This window comes from Pisolithus orientalis (genome assembly GCF_024613125.1).
Source record: "Pisolithus orientalis strain OTSU chromosome Unknown F5J12scaffold_21, whole genome shotgun sequence".
NCBI lineage: Eukaryota > Fungi > Basidiomycota > Agaricomycetes > Boletales > Pisolithaceae > Pisolithus > Pisolithus orientalis.
In genome coordinates, this window is record NW_026260802.1 from 76,391 (window position 1) to 99,560 (window position 23,170).

Consider the following 23,170-nt stretch of genomic DNA (forward strand, 5'->3'; position numbering starts at 1 on the left):
AAGGTGTCAGGCTTATGGACTTTGGTTTTTGGAGCAGAGTCCCCAGTGCATGAACCAGAATGTGCAAGTGCATGAATGGCTCTAGCAAGAGCAATGAGGGGGTCTTCTGGTGGCTCAGCCAGGTCTTCAGGGATACCCCCATCACCACTGCCCCTGCCATCAGAATCACCACCAGGATCATCAGGGTCAGGGGCAGGTCCATCATCTCCATTATGAGGTGATGGAGTGTGGAAGATTGTTGGATGGAGGTCAGAGTGACTGGCCTGCAAAGTGCTTTCACCTTCACTGTGAGAGTGGTGTTGAGCAGAGAATGTTTGGAATTGTTCAACAATGGAAGGAAGGCAACACAGATTGGCCAGCACTGCAGCAAGGTTGTCAGTGGCCTCTCTTTGGGATTGAGCTTGAGTTCTCATAATGGCATAAGTTTTTCAGAAGACAGAAAATGAGATCATACAAGTGTGAGTACAAATATACTGTCAAGTCCAGGCCTACTCCAATCAACCCCAATGTGAAACAAGGTCTGGGGAGAGGTGCAGAAGCAAGTCCAACACAGCTCAAAAGCTCAAGGTTTCAATTCAATCTTTGGATGTTTTACTTACACTAGAATAAGGTTGTTTCACATGGCAGACACCTTGCTTACTCTGTTTGCACTCAAGCTCAATATTCAACCCTACAACACCCTAAAACACACATCTTCATGGGTAGATGATTAGAGGCCCATGACACCACCCATGGTGCTACAACCCCATATAACATACATCTGCAGATTACACAAGCTGTGCAGCCACAGTGCCTTGTCAATATGCATCTGTGCCAGTGTCAATAAGATCCCACCAAGCTTCAGTTGCACCATCCATCCTTTCCAGCTGCCAATCCTTGTTGTGCAAGTGCTCACAGGGGTGTTGCATAAATAGTCATTTGTCAAAGTCTCTTAGCAGTTGAATGTTCTCCTGACTATGGCTACAGGAGAGAGCAACATAGGCATTGAACAGGGTGATTTTGCCTGTGGGGGGGGAACCAATGTCAACAATAACAATGCAGTACTTGATTGGCTGTGCTTGCACATGGTAATCAGTGAATGCAAACACAGGCATGATAGGGAGTTGGATCTGTGTCACCATACACTTGCTGCCAGAAGTCATTGTGATGGTGAAAGTTCTTGAAAGAGACATGATGGGCAGTACTCCTGATGGCAGACCTGGGATGGACCCCACCTTGGTGTGCTTCATTTTTAACAGGACAAAAGCAGGTGGATACAGCAACACAATCTGATGTGATGGAGAAGGTTGCACACATTCTCTGGGGTCAAGGACAATGTCCACAATATGGCCTCACACACCATTCACCATGTCTAGGTTGGTCGAGATGTTAAAGGTGACCATCACCTCCATTCTGATGGCAAGCTTGATTTTGTCAGACAGCCCAGCATGTCCCTGCCTGTTTTGTGTGTGGCCAGTCTTTGGTTTAGTAGCCACAGCAAATTTCTCAGGCAATGACAGCAGATGCCCAGCTATGGAATCCCATGCAGGGCAAATGACCAGATAAGACCCAAGGTCCCCTGACCAAGAATGAGTGCACATTGAATTCCAACACATATGCACAGCATTTCTCCAAGGTGCTTGTGAGAAGTCAGTTGCCAGACAATGGGGGTCAGAGAGCACCAGCCCTCACAGCATTGACAGGTGATGGTCCTTACAGTTACTGCGATGCACATGATGCAAGAGATCCATCCATCTGGCATCAGTTACTTGCACTTGAGTCTTGAGTTGTATAATGATGTCAAACTGTTCAAAGATCTGTTGACTGATCACCTGATCCTCTGTATCCTTTGCAAGATTGCAAGGCCAGTAAAGAGGTGCAGACATTTTGGAGGCCATGGGAGGAAACTGATGGAAATCCCCTACAAGGATGACATTCAACCTGCCAAATGGCTCCTCAGATGCAATGCCCATACACACTGACCTTGCCTGACAGATGATATTTGAAAGTTTGGCAAGGAACTCCTGGGAAACCATGGAGATTTCATCAATGATCAGATAGTGCTTACCCTGCCAATACAACTCCAACACCTTCAGAGTCTGCACTGATTGTTTACCACCATTGAGCAGGACCATGCCTAAGGAGACAAAGACATCAACAGCAGAGAGCATAGTAGTGCAGACAAAAACACCACAAACCTATGAAGTGTAATGTCTTGCCATCAATGACAGACACTGCTATGCCTGTGTAAGCAGCCTTCACTAGCATCCCTGCCATGCCTCATTGCACAAAGTTCTCAGTGACAGTCTGAATCATTTTTGATTTACCAATGCCACCCAAACATGAGCCTATGCATCCAAACCTGAAGCAGGATGCTTACATGTCCAACACCTCCAACAAATTTGCAATCTCATCCTCAGGACAAGTACTGAGGGCACAGCTGTTATCCACCACACAGATGTATATGTACATGGCATTGTCACAGTGCTCCACATGGTGCAGCCAATCAAAGTGGATGACATAGATGTCATCCTCTACACAGACATGTGTCGAGTCAATCATGGGATCAGGGGGAAAGAGGTTATGCACATCAATGATTTCCATGTGGCACTTGGTGCATGTGCAAACACTAACAGCAAGAGGGCCAGAGCACAATCCAATGATGAATGCCCAGATGTGAAATGGTGGGCTTGCATGGGAAATACTGTTCATGGTGGGAGGAATTTCATGATGAGGTGGGCTGTGGAGAAGAACAAATACATACTGACTTGCAGAGGGGGGGCCCCTCTTGTCATGCATAAGGGGGGCTGACAATGTGACCTGCAATAAGATGTGGAAATGTGAGAGCCCCAAACAGGGTGTGGCTTTGCTCACCATCAACACATTGCCTCAAAGATTGAAGTCAGAAAGAGGCTCAGGCATCATTCACACTGCAAGATGAGGGGGCATGTGTGTTGCAAGGTTGCCCATGGCAATACTTCAGATTGGCAGAGCTGCAGAGTACCATGCTGAGGCCCAAAATATGATCATCACAGCAGACCAAAAAAATGTTACTGATTTTGGGCTGGAGTGACCTTGTAAACAAGGTGATCTACACTATTCTAGGGAAAACAGGTGTATGTGACAAAGAGCAACTGACATCCAAACAATCATGATACCAGAAACTACAACAGCATATGAAGAGAGACAAGGGACCATCATTGCGAAGCTACATGATATGATATGATGGTGCTACATTGAATGGGGCAAGTGGTCAGGGCAAGCCAAAGGCACAAAGGAAAGTGAGTATCTATGACAAATGGAGATTGTGATGCAAGAATCTATGAAGGACTATGAATGAAGGTTGCACAGAAGTACAACAAGAACAGTGGTGATGACTACAGCAACAGTGATGATGGCAAGACTTAACAAGCATCAGGAAATTAACACTTTACTATTTTTGACCTTTTTGTGACTTTTTTTGACTTTTTTGTTACTATTGTGACTATTTGTGACTTTTTGGGGAGGAACCTACTGTCTGTACTTTTTTTTTGACCATATACAGCATTTTGAAGAATGAAAAGAGAACAGAATCTATTGAGACAACTAAGTGATGATATATCTAAGCCAAGAAGACTAGAAAATGTCTGAAAATTCAGAGATATTGAGCCATTGGTGTGATGCACACTGTCTGAGAGAAAAATCACAATATCTCTTTGGAACCTCCATCAATTTGAATGTATGTGTTATCTACCAAAAGCTATGAATTAGGTGGTTTGAACAAGACCAAAATAAGCAAGAACAGTGCAGCCATGCCTGCAGGACATGGGTAATGATAGTAGATTCCTTCCCAAAAAGTCACATTAGTCACAAAAAGTCAAAAATAGTAAAGTGTTATTTTCCTGATGAAAGATCAGTGGACACACGAGGCTAGAACAGCCATTCAATGGAAGTGGGGCATGACAAGTGTGGGTATTGAGCTCGACAGCTCAAGGTTTTGTTTTGATTCTAGAATGTCTTACTTACATCCACTTTATGCTAGGGAAACCAGGTATATGCAACAAAGCACAACTGACATCCCAGGAACCACCCTTCAAGAATCTACAGCTAGCTACGAACGAAGTATGACAAGACAAGCACGAAGACTGCGGTTCAACCTACGGCAGCGATCATCGAGGATACGACACCCGATGACAATAGATATGGAGCCCGATGGCTCAAGTTTCTATTTTTGTTTTGCAGCTTTTTACTTATGGATACATTGTTCTAGAGTAGACGACAACTTGGGAGAGAGAGCATGTCGACTACAGTTCAAACTACAACAGCGATCATCAAGGATACAAAAGCCAGCAAGCATGGATACCAAGCACAAAGACCCAAGTTTTTGTTTTAGATGCATGACTTTTTACTTATGGTTACACTGTTCTAGGGTAGACGATAGCTTCGAAGATAGAATGCATCGACAAACAGCGCAACAACTACAACGACCACAGAAACCCGCAAGAGAAAAGCTCGAAGCGACTCCACAGACTTATACACAAGACTTGTCACAAATATCGATGCAAAGCCAAAATTCGGAATTACGACAAAACACGCAACATGCAAGGAGTGTAGAGACCACACTGAGTGGGCTCCAAGGCCCGAGTCTTAGTTTTTCCTTTGAGCCGTTTTACTTACAGCTACGTCGTTTTAGGGAGTATCACTTTTTACAGGGTATCATCTGGAAGCTACAATCACAGAGAGCGAATGCGACGATGACAAGGACAACAGTGACAACAATGGTTGGAGCACAAATGATGGAAGCAGTGCTTGGCACAGACCGAAGGCTATGCGAGGCAGGGACAGCCGTCCAAAGGGAATGATGCACGATGAAGACCACCAAGCTCGAATGCTCGAGGTTATGTTTTGGTCCTATGATATCTTACTCACATCTTCGTTATTCTAGGGAAGACAGATATCTACAAAGGACAATAATCGCGATACAAGGAACGACGACAACAATCAGACTTACTGCAGATCAACAGCTGGGCGAGATGGGAGATGTCGTTCGATAGGAACAAGGCATGACGAGCATTGGTACTGGGCTCGATGGCCCAAGGTTCTGTGTCGATTCCATAGTGTTTTACTTAAAGATACTCTATTCTAGGGGAAATGGCGATATTCGATGAAGAGTGACTGACATCTGGGCGATCACGATACAAAGAACAATGATGACAGTGCTTGATGTGACACGATGGCCGTGTGAGGCTAGAACAGCTGTTTGGCAAAGACGAGGCGTGAAGAGTGCAGATGCTGAGCACGACGGCTTACAGGTTCATTTTGATTTCGGAACACTGTACTTACATCTGCTCTATGCGAGGGAAAACAGATGTACACAACGACATGCAAGCAATGTCTGGAAGATCATGGTACAGGAAAGGACAGCAGCGGCAACGAGAGCGACAACGACACAAGCAATGACAACAACGACAAGACTTGACACAGATTGACAGCTGCACGAGGCCACAATGGCCATTCGATGGAGGCAAAGCACATCGGGCATGGATGCAGAGCTCAATGGCTTGAGGTTTCAGTTTGGTTTTAGGACGCTTTACTTAAATCCTTGTTATTCTAGGGCAGACAGATATCTATGACGAAGTGTGATTGCAGCGTGGGAATCCACGACAGGCTACGAAACAAAAGACATGCGAACATACTGCAGAACGAGTACCAAGACTCCTGTTGGAACCACGACTGCGACCATTGAGGATACGAGAGCACGCGCAACATGCAAGAGACATTGGGGTCATGCAGAGTGAGCTCAACAGCTCGGCATTTCGTTTTTACTTCAGGATGCTTTACTTACACCTAGGTTTATATAGGGAGAACAGTTATCTACAATGAGACGTGACCAGTGTTCCAGCGATCACTATATGAGATACCACAGCAACCTACGAGAAGAGACAATGGAGAGTCAGTGCGAAGATATGCGATGTGATACGATGGTGCTACTATGAGTGGGGTGAGCGAGCAGGATACAGTGGAGGGGTACCCGACAATGGGTTTCAGGTAGACAAGCAGTGCAGCCATGCATCGAAGTTCGCAATGAGGGAATGCCTGACAGATCGACGACGACATGCACGGAGCGTACCAAGCGACATGAGTTCATGCACCGAGCCTGAGCACTCGTTTATGTCTTTTGTTTTCATGATGTTCTACTCACAAATCTACAGGACTAAGGTACTCGACAAAGTCGAAGTGCGGCTGCTGATATCTGAAGAAAAAGAAGGCGGCGCAGGTTCACAGGTGCCCTTTTCGGTTTTAATTCGAACATTATCTACTGTGAGGAACAGGTACCCTGGCATGAAGGAAAAAGCGATCGACAGGGATGGATGGCTCGAAGCTGTTCGTCGGTACTTAGCGTCAAGGTTTCATCTGCCTGACTGCGAGGTCGAAGGCCAACAACCAAGATCGAGTGAAGTTAGTGCCAGCACCCATTGGAGTCGAAGACCTATCTTTGAAGCAGGCTCGAGAATCTACAGATCTAAGGTGACAGGTTTTGTTAGAGTTCAAACATATGCTACGTTGAGATACTTTATTTCTAGCAGTGAAAAAGTAGTGAACGAAGATGGGCAACTCAAGGTCACTCGGCGACACTTAGTGCAAGGGTTTTACCCACCAGACGAAGTACCAGATGAGGTACAAGGGATCGAGTGCACATGCACGCAGAGAGTTGAGGGTATGAGAATGAAGAGGACAGTATAGAGAAGGTCCCAGTGAGTGTATCAATATATAGATTCCCTTAATACCAGTCTAGCTTTGTGTGACGTCGTTCAACCAAGTCGCGCTAGTCTTTGGGTGACTCTACTCACCCTGACATGTAGTTTCAGTGTTCTTTCACTTTTTTTTATGTGCTAGATCGTCTTAAGGACGAGCAGGAGTCGAGAGCACATATGCGTATAAGGGCGGTAAATACATGACTGAGCGAGAGTTTTTTTTAGGTACATATGTCTTCGAACTGCCTCGTGAAGGGCAAATGTCTGCCATTCCAGCTGCAGTGCTGTGTCACACCATGTTACCATTTCGCACAGAGACTGCGCCTCGAGGACCAGTCTTCGACTTGCTCCGCACTCGATTTATTACTCACTTGTTCGTGTGCCTGGAGTTTATCTCCATTGTTGTTTGGTCCGAATTAGGTTGTGAGGGGAGTGTTTGAGAGGCAGAGTGTATGTTCAAGGCCAGGTGGTGTTTTTGTGGGCAGAGTCGAGGGAGTTTGAGGATGGAGGATATGTGGTGAAGTCGAAGAGTTCAAGAGCAATGAGGCATAGTGAGGTTGAGGGGAGCAGGTGCAAGGGCAAGGATGTTCATGTGAGGAGGAGAGTGACCAGGGACAGTCAAATTCTAAACCACCCCTCAGATGTAGGGAATGGGTTTGAGTTCCCTAGGAGAAGTTGTCTTGGTTGGAAGAAAATAGGGGTTGGGGGACTCATGTTTTTGTTTCTTGCTTTTGCTTTTGTGTTTGTACCACTGGACTTGGTGGTGAGCAGCTGCATTGCTGACTAAGCATGCATGCAGTGTTTGTGTGAGTTCAGTTTACCACACCCAATCCATGTCAGAGGCCCTCAGTAGTAGGGTGATATAGTCTTGCATTTTGGCAAGTTTTTGAAGTTAGAATTATTACTTTGGGGAGTACCCACAGGGCCAGGAGGACTGGCAAGAGGTATTGAACAAACAGAGCTAAGTAGTCTTTCCAGCATCAGTAAACCACTTTGTGTGCTGGCAGTCCTAGGGAATCTGTCCAGTGCTGGACAGCTCTGGACAGCTCTGGCCAGCAAAAGTGATTTACTGATGAGTTCACATTTTTTACACTTTTACTACACTTCTTTTCTCTGAGACAGAATCTCCCTTTTGGGTTGAGCAGTATACTTGCCCATCTACTGATAATTACTAATTCTAGGTTCTATCAATTACCTATTCCTACAGTGGTAAGCTGCTGTAGAAGGTTTGTACATGCCAGACTTGATGTGATCTTTAATCATGTCAATGACTTGGGCATGTATCACACTTGGAATAGGGATATTGCACTGGACCCAAGGCATGTGCAGGATTGTGGGGATCTTTACAGGTGGGAAATAGTGTTCATCTAGGTGTCCACACTCTGTAATGTCCCAAGTGAATGCAGGCTTGTGGACCAAAATGAGCCAAGTCATGAGTTTAAATTCCTCTGGCCAAAGCCAGTCTGCAGGGTCAAGATCAAGCTCTGTGGCCCATTTGGCAGTGAAGCAGATGCCTGGGGCAAAGTCTGGTGGATGTGTTGGAAGTGGTTGGAGACCAGTGAACAGATCATCAGGCAGGCTGTGCATGATGCAGTATTCTTCTGCCATTGGGGCAGCTACTGTCCAAACCTTCTTGGCAACTGGCTTATAAACAAGAGTGTGAACCATGGAGTCTAGTTGGTAAATGCTGTCAAAAGCAGCCATAGCAGAGGGGTTTAGTATGGTCTGAGTGGAGGAGAGGAAAGTAAAATCAGGTGAGGGTATTCCAGTGGGTACATTGTACAGTATGGATGCCATAGCTGAAGGGAAGTTTGTCAATGTCATGACCATGCCCAGACTACCCTAGACCAGCTCTACCCTAGTCTTGACTGGTCTTGTCCAACCATTGCCCTGGTCCTGGCCTTAACCCTTCAACCCAGAAATGTGCTAGCTTGTGAGGTACTGCAAGGCAGTGCCCAATCAAGTTGTATGCTCAGTTAGTACTGGGCCAGTGTAATACCTGGCCCAGCCACAAGTCCTGCCCCAGTTCCTGGTAATCCTTTGTTCATAGTCCTGCTTGATAATATTCTTTGTAACACTACTTACCAATCTGTTTACCAGTCATTGCTGTACTGGCACAGACTGGTCTCCAGTGCTACATTACACTTAGGTTACTTCTAGTATTTAAGCCATAGGATAATCTGTTTTAGCCTCAGTCTGAAATCAACCTAGTTGCATCTTAACCCAGTCTCCTGTCTCCCTGTTCTCTGCCCCTCAACTGGACTATGGCCCACACAAGGGAATAGTGCTGCGCCATCAGTCACTAAGTCCAACAGTCCAAAAACCTCTAGTATCTCATATTACCTCTTGACCCCCAACTGGACTCCAGATCAGCCTTGGACCAGTGAAGACCTGGACTTAACAGTATTTCAGACTCACACTTGTGTGGGTCACCACCCTTCTGTTTAAACCTCAGTATCACACCCTCAGCATGCCTACTCAAACCAGAACTCAAGCAGCATGGGCATGTGCTACCACCAACCCAGATTCCACCTCAGTGGTTGACTTGCACCACACTGCTGCCCTGGTATCCTTAGGAACAGCCAGAAGGCTGCCCAGTGAAGTCAACAACTTCAGGGGTTTCTCAGCCTGTAAATCCACCACTCCCACTCCTAATCAACCTCCTGCACCCACTAGTGATCTGGATGATGAACCAGACCCAGATGAACCAGATGACTTCAATCCTGGTGGTAATGATCCTGGTGATGATGGTCCTGGTGATGATGGTCCTGGTGATGATGGGCCGGGAGATGAACTGGACAATGACAATGAAGAACCCCTCCCAGAGGAAGATGTCAAGCCTGGTGTAACCATGCTTGATAATCTTGCCAAAGCCATCAAGCTCCTCACATGCAATGCCCACACTGGCTCTGAATCCTCTTCCAGAACCATTTTGCATGAACCAGACACCTTCAATGGGACAGACCCAAAGAAGCTGTGCACTTTCCTTATCCACTGTGAGCTCAACTTCCAGGACTGGCCCTGGGCCTTTCAAAGTGACCAGGCTAAGGTCACCTTTGCACAGTCATTCCTGAAAGGGAAGGCTCTTGAGTGGTTTGAACCAGACCTACTTAGGACTGAAGACCCAGAGGACCACCCCTACTGGATGGACTTGTGGAAAGAGTTTGTTATAGAGCTCCAGACCACCTTTGGACCCCATGACCTGGTAGCTGATGCAGAAAGCCAGCTAGATCACCTCCAGATGAAGGATAATCACCAGGTCAATAAGTACATAGTTGAGTTCAACCAGCTTGCCTCTCAGGTCTGGGGATACAGTGATGGCACCCTGTGCCACTTCTTCTACACCAGTTTCCCCAACTGCATCAAAGATGAGGTCTGCCAGGTTGGCAAACCCCAAACCTTACATGAGCTTCACCACCTAGCTCAGGAGATTGACATGTGTTACTGGGAGTGCAAAGAGGAGATTCAGCAGTCCAGTAAACACCAGGGGTCATCCTCTGGTAGCAAGTCAACTCCCAACCCTGGCCACAATAATCAGTCTAAGCCCAGTCGAGAGAAATCCAAGACTGGCAATAACTCCAGGAATAGCAACTCTGGTAACCAAACTCAGTCCAAACCTGCCTCAATTGGTCAGGCCAGCTCTAGCTCATCCAAGCTGGACTCAAGCAGGTTAGGCAAAGATGGCAAGCTGACACCAGAGGAGTGCAAGCATCACAGAGACAATAATCTTTGCATGTTCTGTGGGGGCACTGGACATTTTGCAGATAAGTGTCCCAAGAAAGCCAGTAAGGTCAAAGCTCACACTATGGCCACCTCTGAGGCAGCACCAGCCTCAACCTCAGGCTCTGCCCCTAAGGCAAAAAAATAGGTAGCAGCTCTCAGGACTCCACACAGACTGAGAGCTGTGTTGACTCTGGCTGTGCACCCATGGAGGCTTGTCTCAATGCATCCACTCTTTCTAATCCAAATTTGTTAACCCCCCATGTTTCCATTGTCAGTCACAGTTTGCCCCAGTTTCATACTCTAGTGGACTCTGGTTCCACACATAGCTTCATAGATAAGGATTTTGTTAATCAACACTCATTTAACCCTTATTCTGTGTCCCCTGTCCAACTCTGGCTCTTTGATGGGTTGTCAAGTGTTGTCATCACTCAAGCAGTAGATCTTTTGGTTCAGTTTGCAACTGGTGATGTCACCCTGGTAATCCTGTTTCTAGCCCTGTTGGATTCTGAATGTAAGATAGTCCTTGGACATGACTGGCTCACACACTACAATCCATTGATTGATTGGGTATTGAGCAGTCTAACCCTCCAGACATCTACAGGAGGAATGCCAACCCTGTCAACACCCCTTGCCACACTGGTCTTAACTGGTCTTCCCAAACCTGGTCTACCTGACCAACCTAACCCCAGCCCTGTGCCATCTGTACCACCTGTTGACTCACCAGTTCACACCCCCTTGAAAGCTCCCCCTATCACCCTGATCAATGCAGCTGCATATGTATGCACTTGCAAGCTAGAGGGATCTACCCAATTCCAACTTCATCTACACCCACTGGACCCAGCCCTGGCCCAGTCTACCTCTACCAGTCCTCCACCAGACTACCATGACTTTGCTGATGTCTTTAGCAAAGCCAAGGCTTCTACTCTCCCCCCACACTGGGAGTACAACCTTAAGATCAAATTGGAAGAGGGTACTATGCCACCCATTGGAACCATCTACTTGCTATCCCCAGTCGAGCTACAAGCTCTCCAGGCCTTCATCAACAAAAATCTGACTACTGGTTTCATCTGGCCCACCTCTTCCCCCTATGCTGCACTGGTCCTCTCTGTAAAGAAGAAGGACAGTTCACTCTGGTTATGTGTTGACTTCTGGGGCCTTAACAAGCTCACCAAGAAAGACCAGTATCCTCTACAACTAATATCTGACCTATTAGACTCCCCTAGTTGCACCAAAATCTACACTAAAATCGACTTGAGATACACATACCACCTCATCTGGATTGCACCTGGTGATGAGTGGAAAACAGCCTTTAGAACATGCTATAGGTCTTATGAGTGGTTGGTGATGCCTTTCAGTCTTACCAATGCCCTGGCCACCTTCCAGTGGCTCATCAATTCAATCTTTGCAGATATGCTAGATGTCTGTGTAGTCATCTACCTCGATGACATCTTAATCTACTCTGGAGATGAGTCATCACACAAGCAGCACATCTGGGAGGTCCTTCACTGGATCCAGTTGCATGGCCTGTATGCCAAACCAGAGAAGTGTGAATTTCACTCAGACTCTGTGGAATATTTGGGTTACCACTTGTCCCCAGCCAGTCTTACCATGTCCTCAGAAAAAGTCAAAGCTATCTGTGACTGGCCTGAGCCCTGGAAGGTAAAGGTCATTCAGTCCTTCCTGGGTTTCACCAACTTCTATCACCAGTTCATTTTCAACTACTCAGACATAGTGGTACCTTTAACCTGGTTGACATGCAAGGGTGCTCCCTGGAATTTTTCCAAGGAGTGCCACTGGTCTTTCAACAAACTCAAGCAGGCCTTCACCACTGCCCCAGTCCTAACTCATTTTTCCCTGGATGCTCCTATTACTGTCAAAACTGATGCATCTGACTATGCTATAGCCAGTATTTTGTCCATCACTGGTGGTGATGGCCAAATCTGACCAGTCACATTCTACTCTCACACCTTAACAGCCCCAGAGCTAAATTATGACACTCATGATAAGGAATTACTTGTGATCTTCAAGGCATTCCAGACATGGCAGCACTACTTAGAAGGATCTGCAGTACCAGTTGATGTTGTCACCAATCACAAGAACCTGGAGTACTTCTCCACCTCAAAGGTATTAACCCAGTGCCAGGTGTGCTGGTCTGAATTTTTGTCACAGTTCAATATGGTTATCTGGTTCAGACCTGGTAAACTCAGTGCTAAGCCTGACACCCTAACTAGATGATGGGAAGTCTGCCCCAAAGAGGGGGATAGTGACTATGCCCAGGTCAACCCACAAAACCTCAGACTGGTCTTCATGCAGGAACAGCTAGCCACTTCCCTGTGTGCCACCTACCTCAAATACCTGGTCCTACATGCTGTTGCACTGATGGACATGGAGAAGCTACACAATGATATCCTCTCAGCCCTACCCTCAGACCTGGTCACCCAAGTCCAGTCCTCAGATACATCAGATTCCCAGTGGTCAGTTGATGACACTGGCTTTCTCCACCTAGATGGAAGAATCTATGTACCAGACTCTAATGACCTGCACCTTTGTGTCTTGAGGTTTAAACATGATCACCCCTTGTCCAGCCACTTCAGCCAAAACAGAACCCTGGAACTCATCTGGTGCAGGTATACCTGGCCCAGCCTAAGGACATTTGTCAAGGACTATGTCCAGTCTTGTACTACCTGCACCCAGGCCAAGGTACCCCACCACTGGCCTTACAGCCTGCTCAAGCAGCTCCCCATGCCAGAAAGCCATGGAATTCCATTTCAATGGATTTGATAGAGCAACTCCTGGCCTCAACTGGCTTTACCACTGTCCTTGTCATGGTCCACCAGCTTTCAAAGCAAGCCATCTTCATATCCACTCACAACACAATCACAGCCCCTGAGCTTGCTAAGCTCTTCCTGATGCATGTATTCTCCAAGCACAGTGTACTGGTCCATGTAACCTCAGACCAGGGATCAGAGTTCATATCCCACTTCTTCCAGTCTCTAGGTAAAGCTCTGGACATGCATCTACATTTCACCTCTGGGTATCACCCAGAGGGGGATGGTCAGACAGAGTGCACCAATCAGACCCTTGAACAGTATCTCTGGGTCTACTGCAGCTATCAGCAGGACAACTGGGCCAAGCTACTACCATTAGCTGAGTTTGCTTACAACAATGCACCCAGCACTATGACTGGAGTATCACCCTTCTTCACCAATAAGGGTTATCACCCTAATATCTTGGTCTTCCCTGAGCACGATCTCACATCCAACTGGGCTCATGATTATGCAGTCGACTTAAATTCACTGCACCAATACCTTCATGAAGAAATGGCTGTCACCCAGCAATGTTACCAAGGACTGGCAGATGCTAAATGCATGCTGGCCCCAGACTTCAAAGTGGGTGACAGTGTCTATGTAAAAGCCAAGTATTTCTGGTCAACCCAACCCTCCAAGAAACTGAGTGAAAAGAACCTTGGGCCCTATCCAATAATAGCCCAGGCCAGCTCTCACTCATTCACCCTGCATTTACCAGACTCTATGCGCATTGTACACCCAGTCTTCCACATATCCCAACTTGAACTGGCCATCCCAAATACCATACCTAACTGGACTCAACCTCCACCACCACCGGTAGATGTCAATGGTGACTTAGAATTTGAAGTAGCAGAGATACTTGACCCAAAGGTCAACTGGCACAGAAAGTGTTGGTTGCAGAACCTGGTCCAGTGGACCAGTTACAAGGGAACTGATGAGGGGACCACCTGGGTACTAGCAACAGAGTTAGACAATGCCTCAGAACTCATTCAGGAGTATCATGACCAGTACCCAGACAAACCTGGTCCTTTCAAGAAATAACATAGAACCAGTCTCAAGTTTTCTTTTCTCCTTATCTGTTTCTCTCACACCTTAGAACTGGAACCAGGCATTGGCATTTGCAGGTGTACACAACAAAAAGGGTAACTACACTATGCACACATGACCTTAGACCTGGGACCCAGCAGAACTGGCACCAGTCTGGTCACCTGACTCAGACCAGCACTGGCTTTCCTCTTCCTCCTCCCACAGCCCCACCAACTCTTCATTGAGCCCCTTGATGTCCCTGTCTTCCTTGTTGGTGGTGTCCCAGTCTGAGGGCACATCCAGTGCCAAAAACTCAAAGTGTTCTTCAACATAGGTTTCATAAGACCAGGCAAACTGGTAAAAGTTTCTTGAGGCCTCCCACTGGGCCATGGCTAGGCTGACCATGTTGTCAGCCATGTGCTCCACTGCTTTGAACAGATGCTCCATCTGGTCACCAGTGACAGGGCTGGCCCTGGTTTCTTCACCAGCCTTCTTCATTGATGGCCCTTTGCCCACATCCTCTCCCTTGTCACCTGCACCCTTGAGTGCCTTGGCAGATGGGTGCCTCAACCTCTTCTTCTTCTCCCCAGTGCAAGGGGAGGTCACATGCGGTCACTAGCATCATGCAGCAGCCACTGGTATGGGGAGAAAGAAAGGCTGTTATACAGTGGAGTGGCCCAACATTGCATGGCACACAACAGGAATTGGGTGCCCAAGGGTTTGGTACTATGTGGTTCAAGTGAGGGAAGTGCCATGCAGTACTGGAATGTGGTAAAAGATTGTAGGGGAGCCCAAAGAGCTCAATATGCTATGGTGTTACACTAAGCCATGCCACAGAAGTGTACAGCAGTAGGTAAGAGGAAGTGGGAACCAAAGAAGCATTCTGGACCAGGGCAGCATGCATTGTATAGTGAATGGTGGAGCTCAGCATGCAGAACTACTGCTGTGTATAGGGGTGTTTGAAGGTGCTTCATGCTGCAGCACCTCATTTTAGCAGTGCAAGTCTAGGGTCTTCTGGAAGGTGCAGCAGAATGCAGCAGTCTAGAGGTAGTATGCTGGAGCATTCTCAAGCATGGAATAAAGCTCACCATTGTCAATAATGCCTTGGTAACATATCTTGCCAGGCTCTGCATTGGGTCACACAATGGTATTTGATGCTGCAGGATTCTCATGTTGTCACTGTCTGTGCTGCTAATGTACTAGTATGACTGTACTGCAAGGATATGTCTGGGTTGCACTGGGTCAGCAGTATGGGCAGGATTATATGGGTAGATTTGCATCTGTTCAGGTCACTCGACTATACCCATGTGCAGGCATTCTGGGGGACTGGATTCACATTGACCAGCATTATTTAAAGGAAAGGTAGGCAGGAATGCTCATTCAAAGGTACAGGGATAGCCAAACAGGAGTATGGTATAATAGACAAAAAGGAAATGTAAATCAACATCCATCCATGTAGCAACACCCTCATCATCAGCATCATCCTCATTTGCATCATTGGCAGCTGTCCCCAAAGACAAATATATCAGCATCTGGCCAGTCACCCTGACATTGACAGATGGTCCTGCAATAAGGCTGGTGGCTGGCAGGCTGTCAACAGCCAGAGAAAGCAACTCACCTGGGAGATTGCAGAGGATACCAGGATCAATGGCAACCTCCTGAACCATTGTGGTAGGTGGAAGGTCAAGCATTCTAGCACCATTATCAGGAATGACTGCCAGGCAAGTACTAAGTGACATCCTGATGGTGCCAGGGTGGGATGGGCTGGAGGGATCAGGTCCTGTGTGTTGCAATGGGAGTTCTGAAGGGGTGTTTCTGAGTAGTGACAGACTAATAAGAGAATATACTCAGGCTTCTATTGGGAGAAGACTGAGGTACAACTAACCTATAAGAGAAGATACTAAATAGCTTCAGTAAGATAGCTGTAACTCATAATAAAGGAACCTCACCTCAGGCTTCTATTGGGAGAAGACTGAGGTGCACAAAGGAAAAACAATGTGCTGAAATGACTGTGCATATGTAAGATATTACTGGTGTAAGAAATATAATTAATGCACATCAACAGGGAGAAGGCACTGGCACATGGCCTTGACAATGTCACAGAGTGTCTCCAACTCTGTCTGGGTATTGGCAAGGATCTGCTGTGTATTGGCCAACTTGCAGTGGGTATTGAGAAGATCCTGGGCCATGTCTAGCTGCTGCTGCCACAATGCAACCATTTCCTCTTCCATGCGATTGAAAGGGGTGGCATTGGGTGTTGCCAGGCAGGAAGGGGTAGCAGGATGGCTGGTAGATGTTGCTGGCCCTTGCAACACAAGACTCGATGCCTGCTGACCTGACTGCTGCCATGATGGGGTCACAATGACCACTCCATCAAAAACTATATTAGGATCTTATAAGAATATTGGAATGGGACATATAAAAGAGATACTTTGCCAGTGAGAGCTCATGGTCACTGCAGGGGTTGTCTTGGGGGTTGTGGGAGTCATGATTTGAATGGGTGCCCACCATTTCCTTGTCTGCTGGGGGGCTGTGGCAGGTTCTCTGGCTTTGGCAATGGATGGCCCCACAATAGGGCTGGAAGGATGGCATCGGCTTTGGGGATGGGATGGTGCTGGCATTTGATGAGGTTCAGAAGGTGCTTCTGGGATGGCAGTGGGATGATTGGGAGGGGGGCACCTTGACTGGGAGTGTGCAGCCTTGACTTCTGCAAAGATGCTGCACCAATACTTCATACAGCTGCATTGCCAGCATGCTGACCCTGGTTTCACCATGCATGGGAAGTTCTTCTCTTTGCACCTAGCACATCAGTCTTCTTTGGCAACAACAGGGTAGTTGGCAGCAGGAGTGGCAAGATGGGCAGAGCAACCACAAATAGGTCAAGAAACAGATGCTGCACCTTTGTCAGCATCACTTTCAGTGGCAGGCTTTGCATGCTTCCTGGGCTGCTGACTCTTTGGGCAAGCAATGGGGGCAGGAAGGCAGCTTCTTGTTCTGCCACAGGGTTCTTTGGAGGTGTCAGTGGGCTCACTAATTGGCCTACTTAGCTGAATGGGCTCTGATGGGACCCTTCACTGGCACATGCAGCTCACTCACTGATGCCAGTATCATTTGTGGCATCCCCTCCACACACAACTACTCAACCCCCCACTAAGGATCATCCTAACATGGATGAGGAACCTGATGCAGAACTGACTGCTGACAGTAACCTCATGGCCTCCAGATTGGGGTACAGAGCTTGGCCATCAGTAGAGACAGATGCTGCTGCTCATGAGTGTTCCACCTTTCATTGTGACCACATTTTCAATTTGTTAGGTCGCTTTGTGGCACTTCAGTGGCTTGCAGACAATTTGGGGATACAAGGTATTCATGAGGAAGGACTGATAACAACATGTATGTGTTTTTGCAATATCATTCTCACATATGTTAATAAGTGAATAGTGACCAAGGCAAGGCAGCTAGCAATTCTGCTCTCAGCACCAGCCTCAGAGCACCCAGCACCACTGAATACTGCTACCAATGGGCCTATTGTCACTGCATACAATCACTACAGCAATATCTTGGTCAAATCAAGCATAAGGTTTTGGCTTTTGCTTGCAAGGTGAGAGCAGGTTGCATGGACACAGCAATATATAGAAGATTTGATGACAAAGGATTGGGATGGTGAGGATGAAGTGGAGATTGATGAGGACTTATTGTAATTCCTACTGTGAATTGTTGCATAAATTGTAAAGTATGCTACTATTGTTGACAGCATTTCTTCAAGGAACTAGGAGTGGGAACACCATCATCTGGCCACTTGGGAATCTTTCTTGCCCTTGTGGAGTGTTGTGACCCATGCTCATCAAATATGCCAGTGTTAGCAGCACCTCCTACAATTAATAATGGTAAAATGTCAGCAATAGTTGGGGATGCTGTAAGAGCTACTTGCCCATCAACCTCATCAGCAACTCCTGTCTTGCCTTCAGCTGTGTAGGGACTCTCTGACTATTCTTTGGCACCTGCTCATTTTGTGCCACATGGAAGGTGTCAGCTGAATCAAGGTCCAGCACTTCCACCACAGGAGCCACAGCAACTTTTCACTGCCTGCCATTTGGGGCTTGGCACTTGGGCTCTCCACCACAATGTCTGAAACATGTCCCCTGTCAATTCTACATGGTTGCAGATATTGAAAACCCACCTTGTTGTGACCCCCCAGCACCCATAGAATTTCTGCCATTGGCTGGCACACCATATGGAATTTGTTGTGTGGTGGTGAAATTGTAGCTGGGGCCTTCAGCAGACATGGGGTTAAGTTGTATAAAATGACTATCAAGTGAAGGCTGGCAGCTTACTGCTCTCCCAGCAGCTGTTATTGCCATCTGCTGCCAATCTGGCAATTGGGTGTTGTCTTGCCAAAAATTCAACTGACACATTGGCATCTAGTGCCAAAGCCCTTGTACTCTTATTGCTATTGGGCACCAGGGATGGTCAGGAGCTACTGGCCAGAGGGGCATCTTCGGTATTTGAGCTGACCACTGTAATGCCCATTACATTATTGTGTTGATAATGTAGTTAGTACAACTGCTTGCTTACCAGTTCATCACTGTGATCACATCCCAAACCTGGTCAATTGGCCAGCTGTTTGCCATGCCATCCCCCTGCTGGGTCTGGGATGTCTTTAGCACCTGACTAACATCAGCATCTCCAACCAGCATTTGTAGGGACCCACTGGAATCTCTCCACCTCTTGAATGCAAATATATTGTCAGGATGCTGCATCTTCCACTCCTGCCACCACTCCAAGATTGCTGTCAACTCACCCTGTGTTAGTTGAGTTGGTTCTTTGAATGGAACATCTGGGGGAAGGAACTTGGGTGCAATGTAAATGTTCATGTTGGTTGCTATTGCACTCCATGGCACAGTTGCCTCTGAATTGCTGCACACCTTCCCTGCTATGGATGTCAATGAACAGAAGTCCTCCTGTGGTTACACCTACGGTAGTGCAATGTGACAAATGTATGCATGATATCTTTCAACCTCAGCACCTGCATGTCCAATATGTTGGGAATGTTTGGTGTACCATCCTTGCTGAGCAGCAGGTTGACTTCGTCCTTTGCTGGTTTCTTTTGCTGCTGCAGCTGTGGAGTGGCATCATTGTCTACTGATTCATCATCTGTGCCACCACTCCCAAATGCTGTCCTTGCATACTTGACAAATTTGTCCCTGCAGTCCTCCAAGCCCTGAAATAACTTGCCATGACTCAATTCATCATTGAAATCATGGCTAGACAGGTTGGTCAATATCTGGCAGTATTCAGATGACCCAGGAACAAATTCCTTACACTCCAATTATGACCTCTCCATTGACATCTTCCCATGCCACCATCACTACCACCATTGCCCCACACCACTTCCACATTTCCTTAGCAAACTCCTTGGGACATTGTTGGCCTTTCTTTTCTGTGGTTCTGAGTCCCAGTAAGTAGAAGGCAGCAGTTGGAAATGGCAATGGCACCTACACTGATTGAACATCCCATGGTGGCTGCTGCTCAGTCCATTCTGTGGCCAGATCCTTGGCCTCCTGTATCTCCTCAGCAGTCAGGGACTTCAGTTATCTGCAGCAGTGGTTGCCACACCAACAGCAATATCTAGCCATCCTGGGACAGGGAGAGTGATGGACAAGATTGGAACAAAGACATTGCAGGGAGCAGGGAGGAAGGATCCATATGCTTCATCAAGTGGGGAGACCAAAACAACCACATAAGACCTTTGTAACTGGGTGACAGACCTGAGGTGACCAAAGAACATCCTTCTGGAAGTCATACTGACAAGGAGAACATGCTGACCAAGCTTCATGGGATGGGACAGGGCTGATGATGGTGGAATGAACCAGGGGGCTTCAGGGCAGAGGCTGGTGGGAACACCTGGCAGATATACATAGCCACAGTCTCTGGCAAAAGAGACAAGCTAGATGATCAATGAAGAGGTGGCCATATCTGATGGACTTAGCAAAATGAGCATCTGATGGATGGAGTGCTGTGGAAATGCATAGGGTGTGAGGATCCTTTCCAAACCTGCAAGGCAGAATTGCATGGCTGAGCACTTTAAGCAAGTGTGAGAATGGTGTTGATGTCTTTGGAAATGGTGGAGATACAATGAAAACTGGAATGCCATACTCAAGCACTAAAAACTTTTGATGGGCACTTGACTCACTTCCTCCTTTCTCTTTAGCACTGATGACTCATTCTTGTGTGAAGGATGACTGCTCATGTCCAGCAGTCTTTCTATGCATGAGGGCTTTAATCTTCATCTGCATGGCATGGCACACAACTTGTCGACAAGTTAGGCAGAGTCAACTGTAACCATGTCCACAACACCTTTGGTGTGTGACATTGGGACAATGTGGAATGTGGCACTTCAGCTATGAACTTCTACAGCAAACTGCAGCAGATCACCTCAAATGCCTTTCCTCATCTGGTTCTAGTGGGTCCTGTTTGTTGAGTTGACTCACCTCAAAGCAAGTCTTAGCTGGGTGATAGGATAGGTACAGGGAACTGCTGAGAGTTGCTAGGATGTGGCAGCTCCTGAAACTACTGAAATGGCAGGGATCCCACAAGGGTGCAGAAGATGCTAGCCTGGGAGGATTAGTGTTATTCTGTCTGGCATGTCCCCAACCTGGCATCAACATTCCTGAAGAAGGTGTGGATTATTCACAGTGAGTGATCACATCAATGCAGATAGCAATTTATATACTGTTTAATCCAGTTGGACTCTGTCAAGAAGCTTGGTCATGGATGGAAATTTCAAGGCAGAGCACATGCATCCAAAGGACAGTGGCAGTGAAGCACATGGTTGATGGATGGGAAGGGCTACATGGTAGCCTCTCAGCCATACAAGGAATATTTGAGTGGCACTAAAAATGTGGTTGAGGTCAGTGATGTCTAGGAAAGTATTACCTGATGGACTGATTACAATACAAGATCTCTGATTGTAGCAATCATCACATAGTTAATCATGCAAATGCCAACTGGCAACAGCTTGCATCAACTGGAATAGGGGGAAATGCCTGTGTGTGGCATGGCTGCTTTGTGCCACATTCCATGGTCAACTTCCAAAAGGGTGAACAGTATGAATGCCTTCTAACATCCTAAGCCAATATTGACATCCACATTGCAGGCAGGTTGACATGGACTATGCACTTGCCCATGCTGTGTGGCATGGAACAGTCCATGGCCAGCAGGTGATACATTTCTATGATATTAACTGCCAGTATAGCAAAGGGCTAGCACAACAGGTACAAGCTAACCCCTATATATCATTGCCTGATGGCATGCAGATCTACCCTGGCATTGGGTTGTGGCATGTTCATGGCCACTGCACAGCATGATTTGCATGCTATGTGCCAAATTTCATTGTTGGTGCTGGCCAAGTGGACAGGGAGATCATGGAAACCTTGATAGTAATTCCCTTAAAATGGTCAGAATGCATATGTCTATTCCCCTTATAGCAGAGACTTTTGCATTGCTAACAGGCTATAGCATTGGCATTGAAGCAGAAACTCAAGGTTGCCAAGGAGTCTTATTCCATGGCTGTGGGGAGGTTTGCTGATTTGAATGGTAATGTGCCACTGGCAATCAGCCAATCATGGGCAGAAGAGGTGGAAGTGGCATTACAAAACAGATTGTTGAGGCCTCAGGCCATGGATATAGATGAGGTCCAGCTCCAAGAAGGTAGGTATTTGACATTATCCTGCACAGAATTTGTACTGAGCTGCAATGAAGCTCCCTCTGCAAAGGCCATTGAGATAGATTTGCTTTCCATCCCCCAGCCAGGACAGTCAGAGGGTATGGCAACCTGGATTGCCAAGGCATTGAAGATAGAAGAAGCACAAATCCAACTTTCAGTGGTGTCCTGGCACATCACCAGCAGCACAATGGACGCTCAAATTCTTACCATTGCACATTGCCAAGATCAGCTTCAGTCACATATCTACAGCATTTTAGACACTGCTGAAAGACTGTTTGGAGACAGATTTGATGATGCTGAGCTGTTCCATTCATCTCAGCCATGCAAGGTGGAAAATATTCAATTACCACTGCCATCCAATGTTGGCATGGATCATTTTGACCAAGCTGGCCTGGGATATGTGACAGGAATGGAGCTGCAACTGAGGCAAGGACAGGCCAATGATTGTCTTCATGAACTGTGGCTTGTGCTCACAGAGAAGGCAGTCATCTTTTGAACAGATATTCACCATGGAAGTAATCACTGAATGACCACACATGCCTGGGGAAGGGTGGCCAATGCTGATGTGGCCATGAAATGATATGCTGCTGTATACCACCAGTGCCACATCCAGATTGGCAGGTTAGGTGCTGGGCCCAATATCCTTGAGCAATACAAAGAGTTGAATGATTCCAACCTTGCCATCAGCACAGCAGTATCTGACCCAAATGCCAGAGGTCACAGAGATGAAATGCTCCCTTGGATCTGGACCTTGGATGCACCAAGAGACACTGCTGCTGATGATTGGATGTCAGAATGTGAGAGGAGCAGCCACATTGCAGCAGCATCTGAGATGTACTAATCATTTTCTCTAGTTTATAGGGTGAATTGGCTCAGGATGAGAGCCCTGCATGATAGGTGGCAGGAAGAGGTCCAGTTATTGAAATGTGAGCAGGAGTGGACTAGAAACTTTTTGAAAGCAAGGTAAAATATTGGACTGGCCAAAAGACTGCAGCATTGGCAGAGGAGAAGGCTTGGCAGGCATGTTATGCTGCAAGGCAATGCCAGATCTATGGCAGATTAGCATGTCTTCTGTAATTCCCCATTTCAATGTAGAGACAAGTACTCATCACCACCCACATAATGGTTGAGATCTTCCAAATATCACCCTGACATAACACTGGTATTGCATGTCT

At 46.9% G+C, this 23,170-nt stretch overlaps 3 protein-coding genes across 3 annotated transcripts; 2 read left to right on the forward strand and 1 right to left on the reverse strand.

The window, feature by feature from the left end:
- Positions 1-3,894: 3,894 nt before the first annotated feature.
- On the forward strand, positions 3,895-4,921 carry F5J12DRAFT_212842 (uncharacterized protein). Its single transcript, XM_051738438.1, has 2 exons — positions 3,895-3,926; positions 4,001-4,921. The coding sequence occupies exon 2, from the start codon at positions 4,014-4,016 to the stop codon at positions 4,818-4,820; it is 807 nt and encodes a 268-aa protein (XP_051598562.1). The 5' UTR covers positions 3,895-3,926; positions 4,001-4,013; the 3' UTR covers positions 4,821-4,921.
- Positions 4,922-18,877: 13,956 nt separating this feature from the next.
- Positions 18,878-20,057, reverse strand: F5J12DRAFT_894116 (uncharacterized protein; the record flags this gene model as incomplete). Its single annotated transcript, XM_051747710.1, has 6 exons — positions 18,878-18,936; positions 18,981-19,199; positions 19,247-19,533; positions 19,592-19,717; positions 19,769-19,830; positions 19,890-20,057. 6 exons carry the CDS (start codon positions 20,055-20,057, stop codon positions 18,878-18,880), a joined length of 921 nt encoding a protein of 306 aa, XP_051598563.1.
- A 556-nt stretch (positions 20,058-20,613) lies between these two features.
- F5J12DRAFT_783842 (uncharacterized protein) lies at positions 20,614-22,491 on the forward strand (the record flags this gene model as incomplete). Its single annotated transcript, XM_051742927.1, has 7 exons — positions 20,614-20,631; positions 20,855-20,964; positions 21,015-21,100; positions 21,258-21,375; positions 21,426-21,543; positions 21,781-21,979; positions 22,007-22,491. 7 exons carry the CDS (start codon positions 20,614-20,616, stop codon positions 22,489-22,491), a joined length of 1,134 nt encoding a protein of 377 aa, XP_051598564.1.
- Between the last annotated feature and the right edge of the window lie 679 nt (positions 22,492-23,170).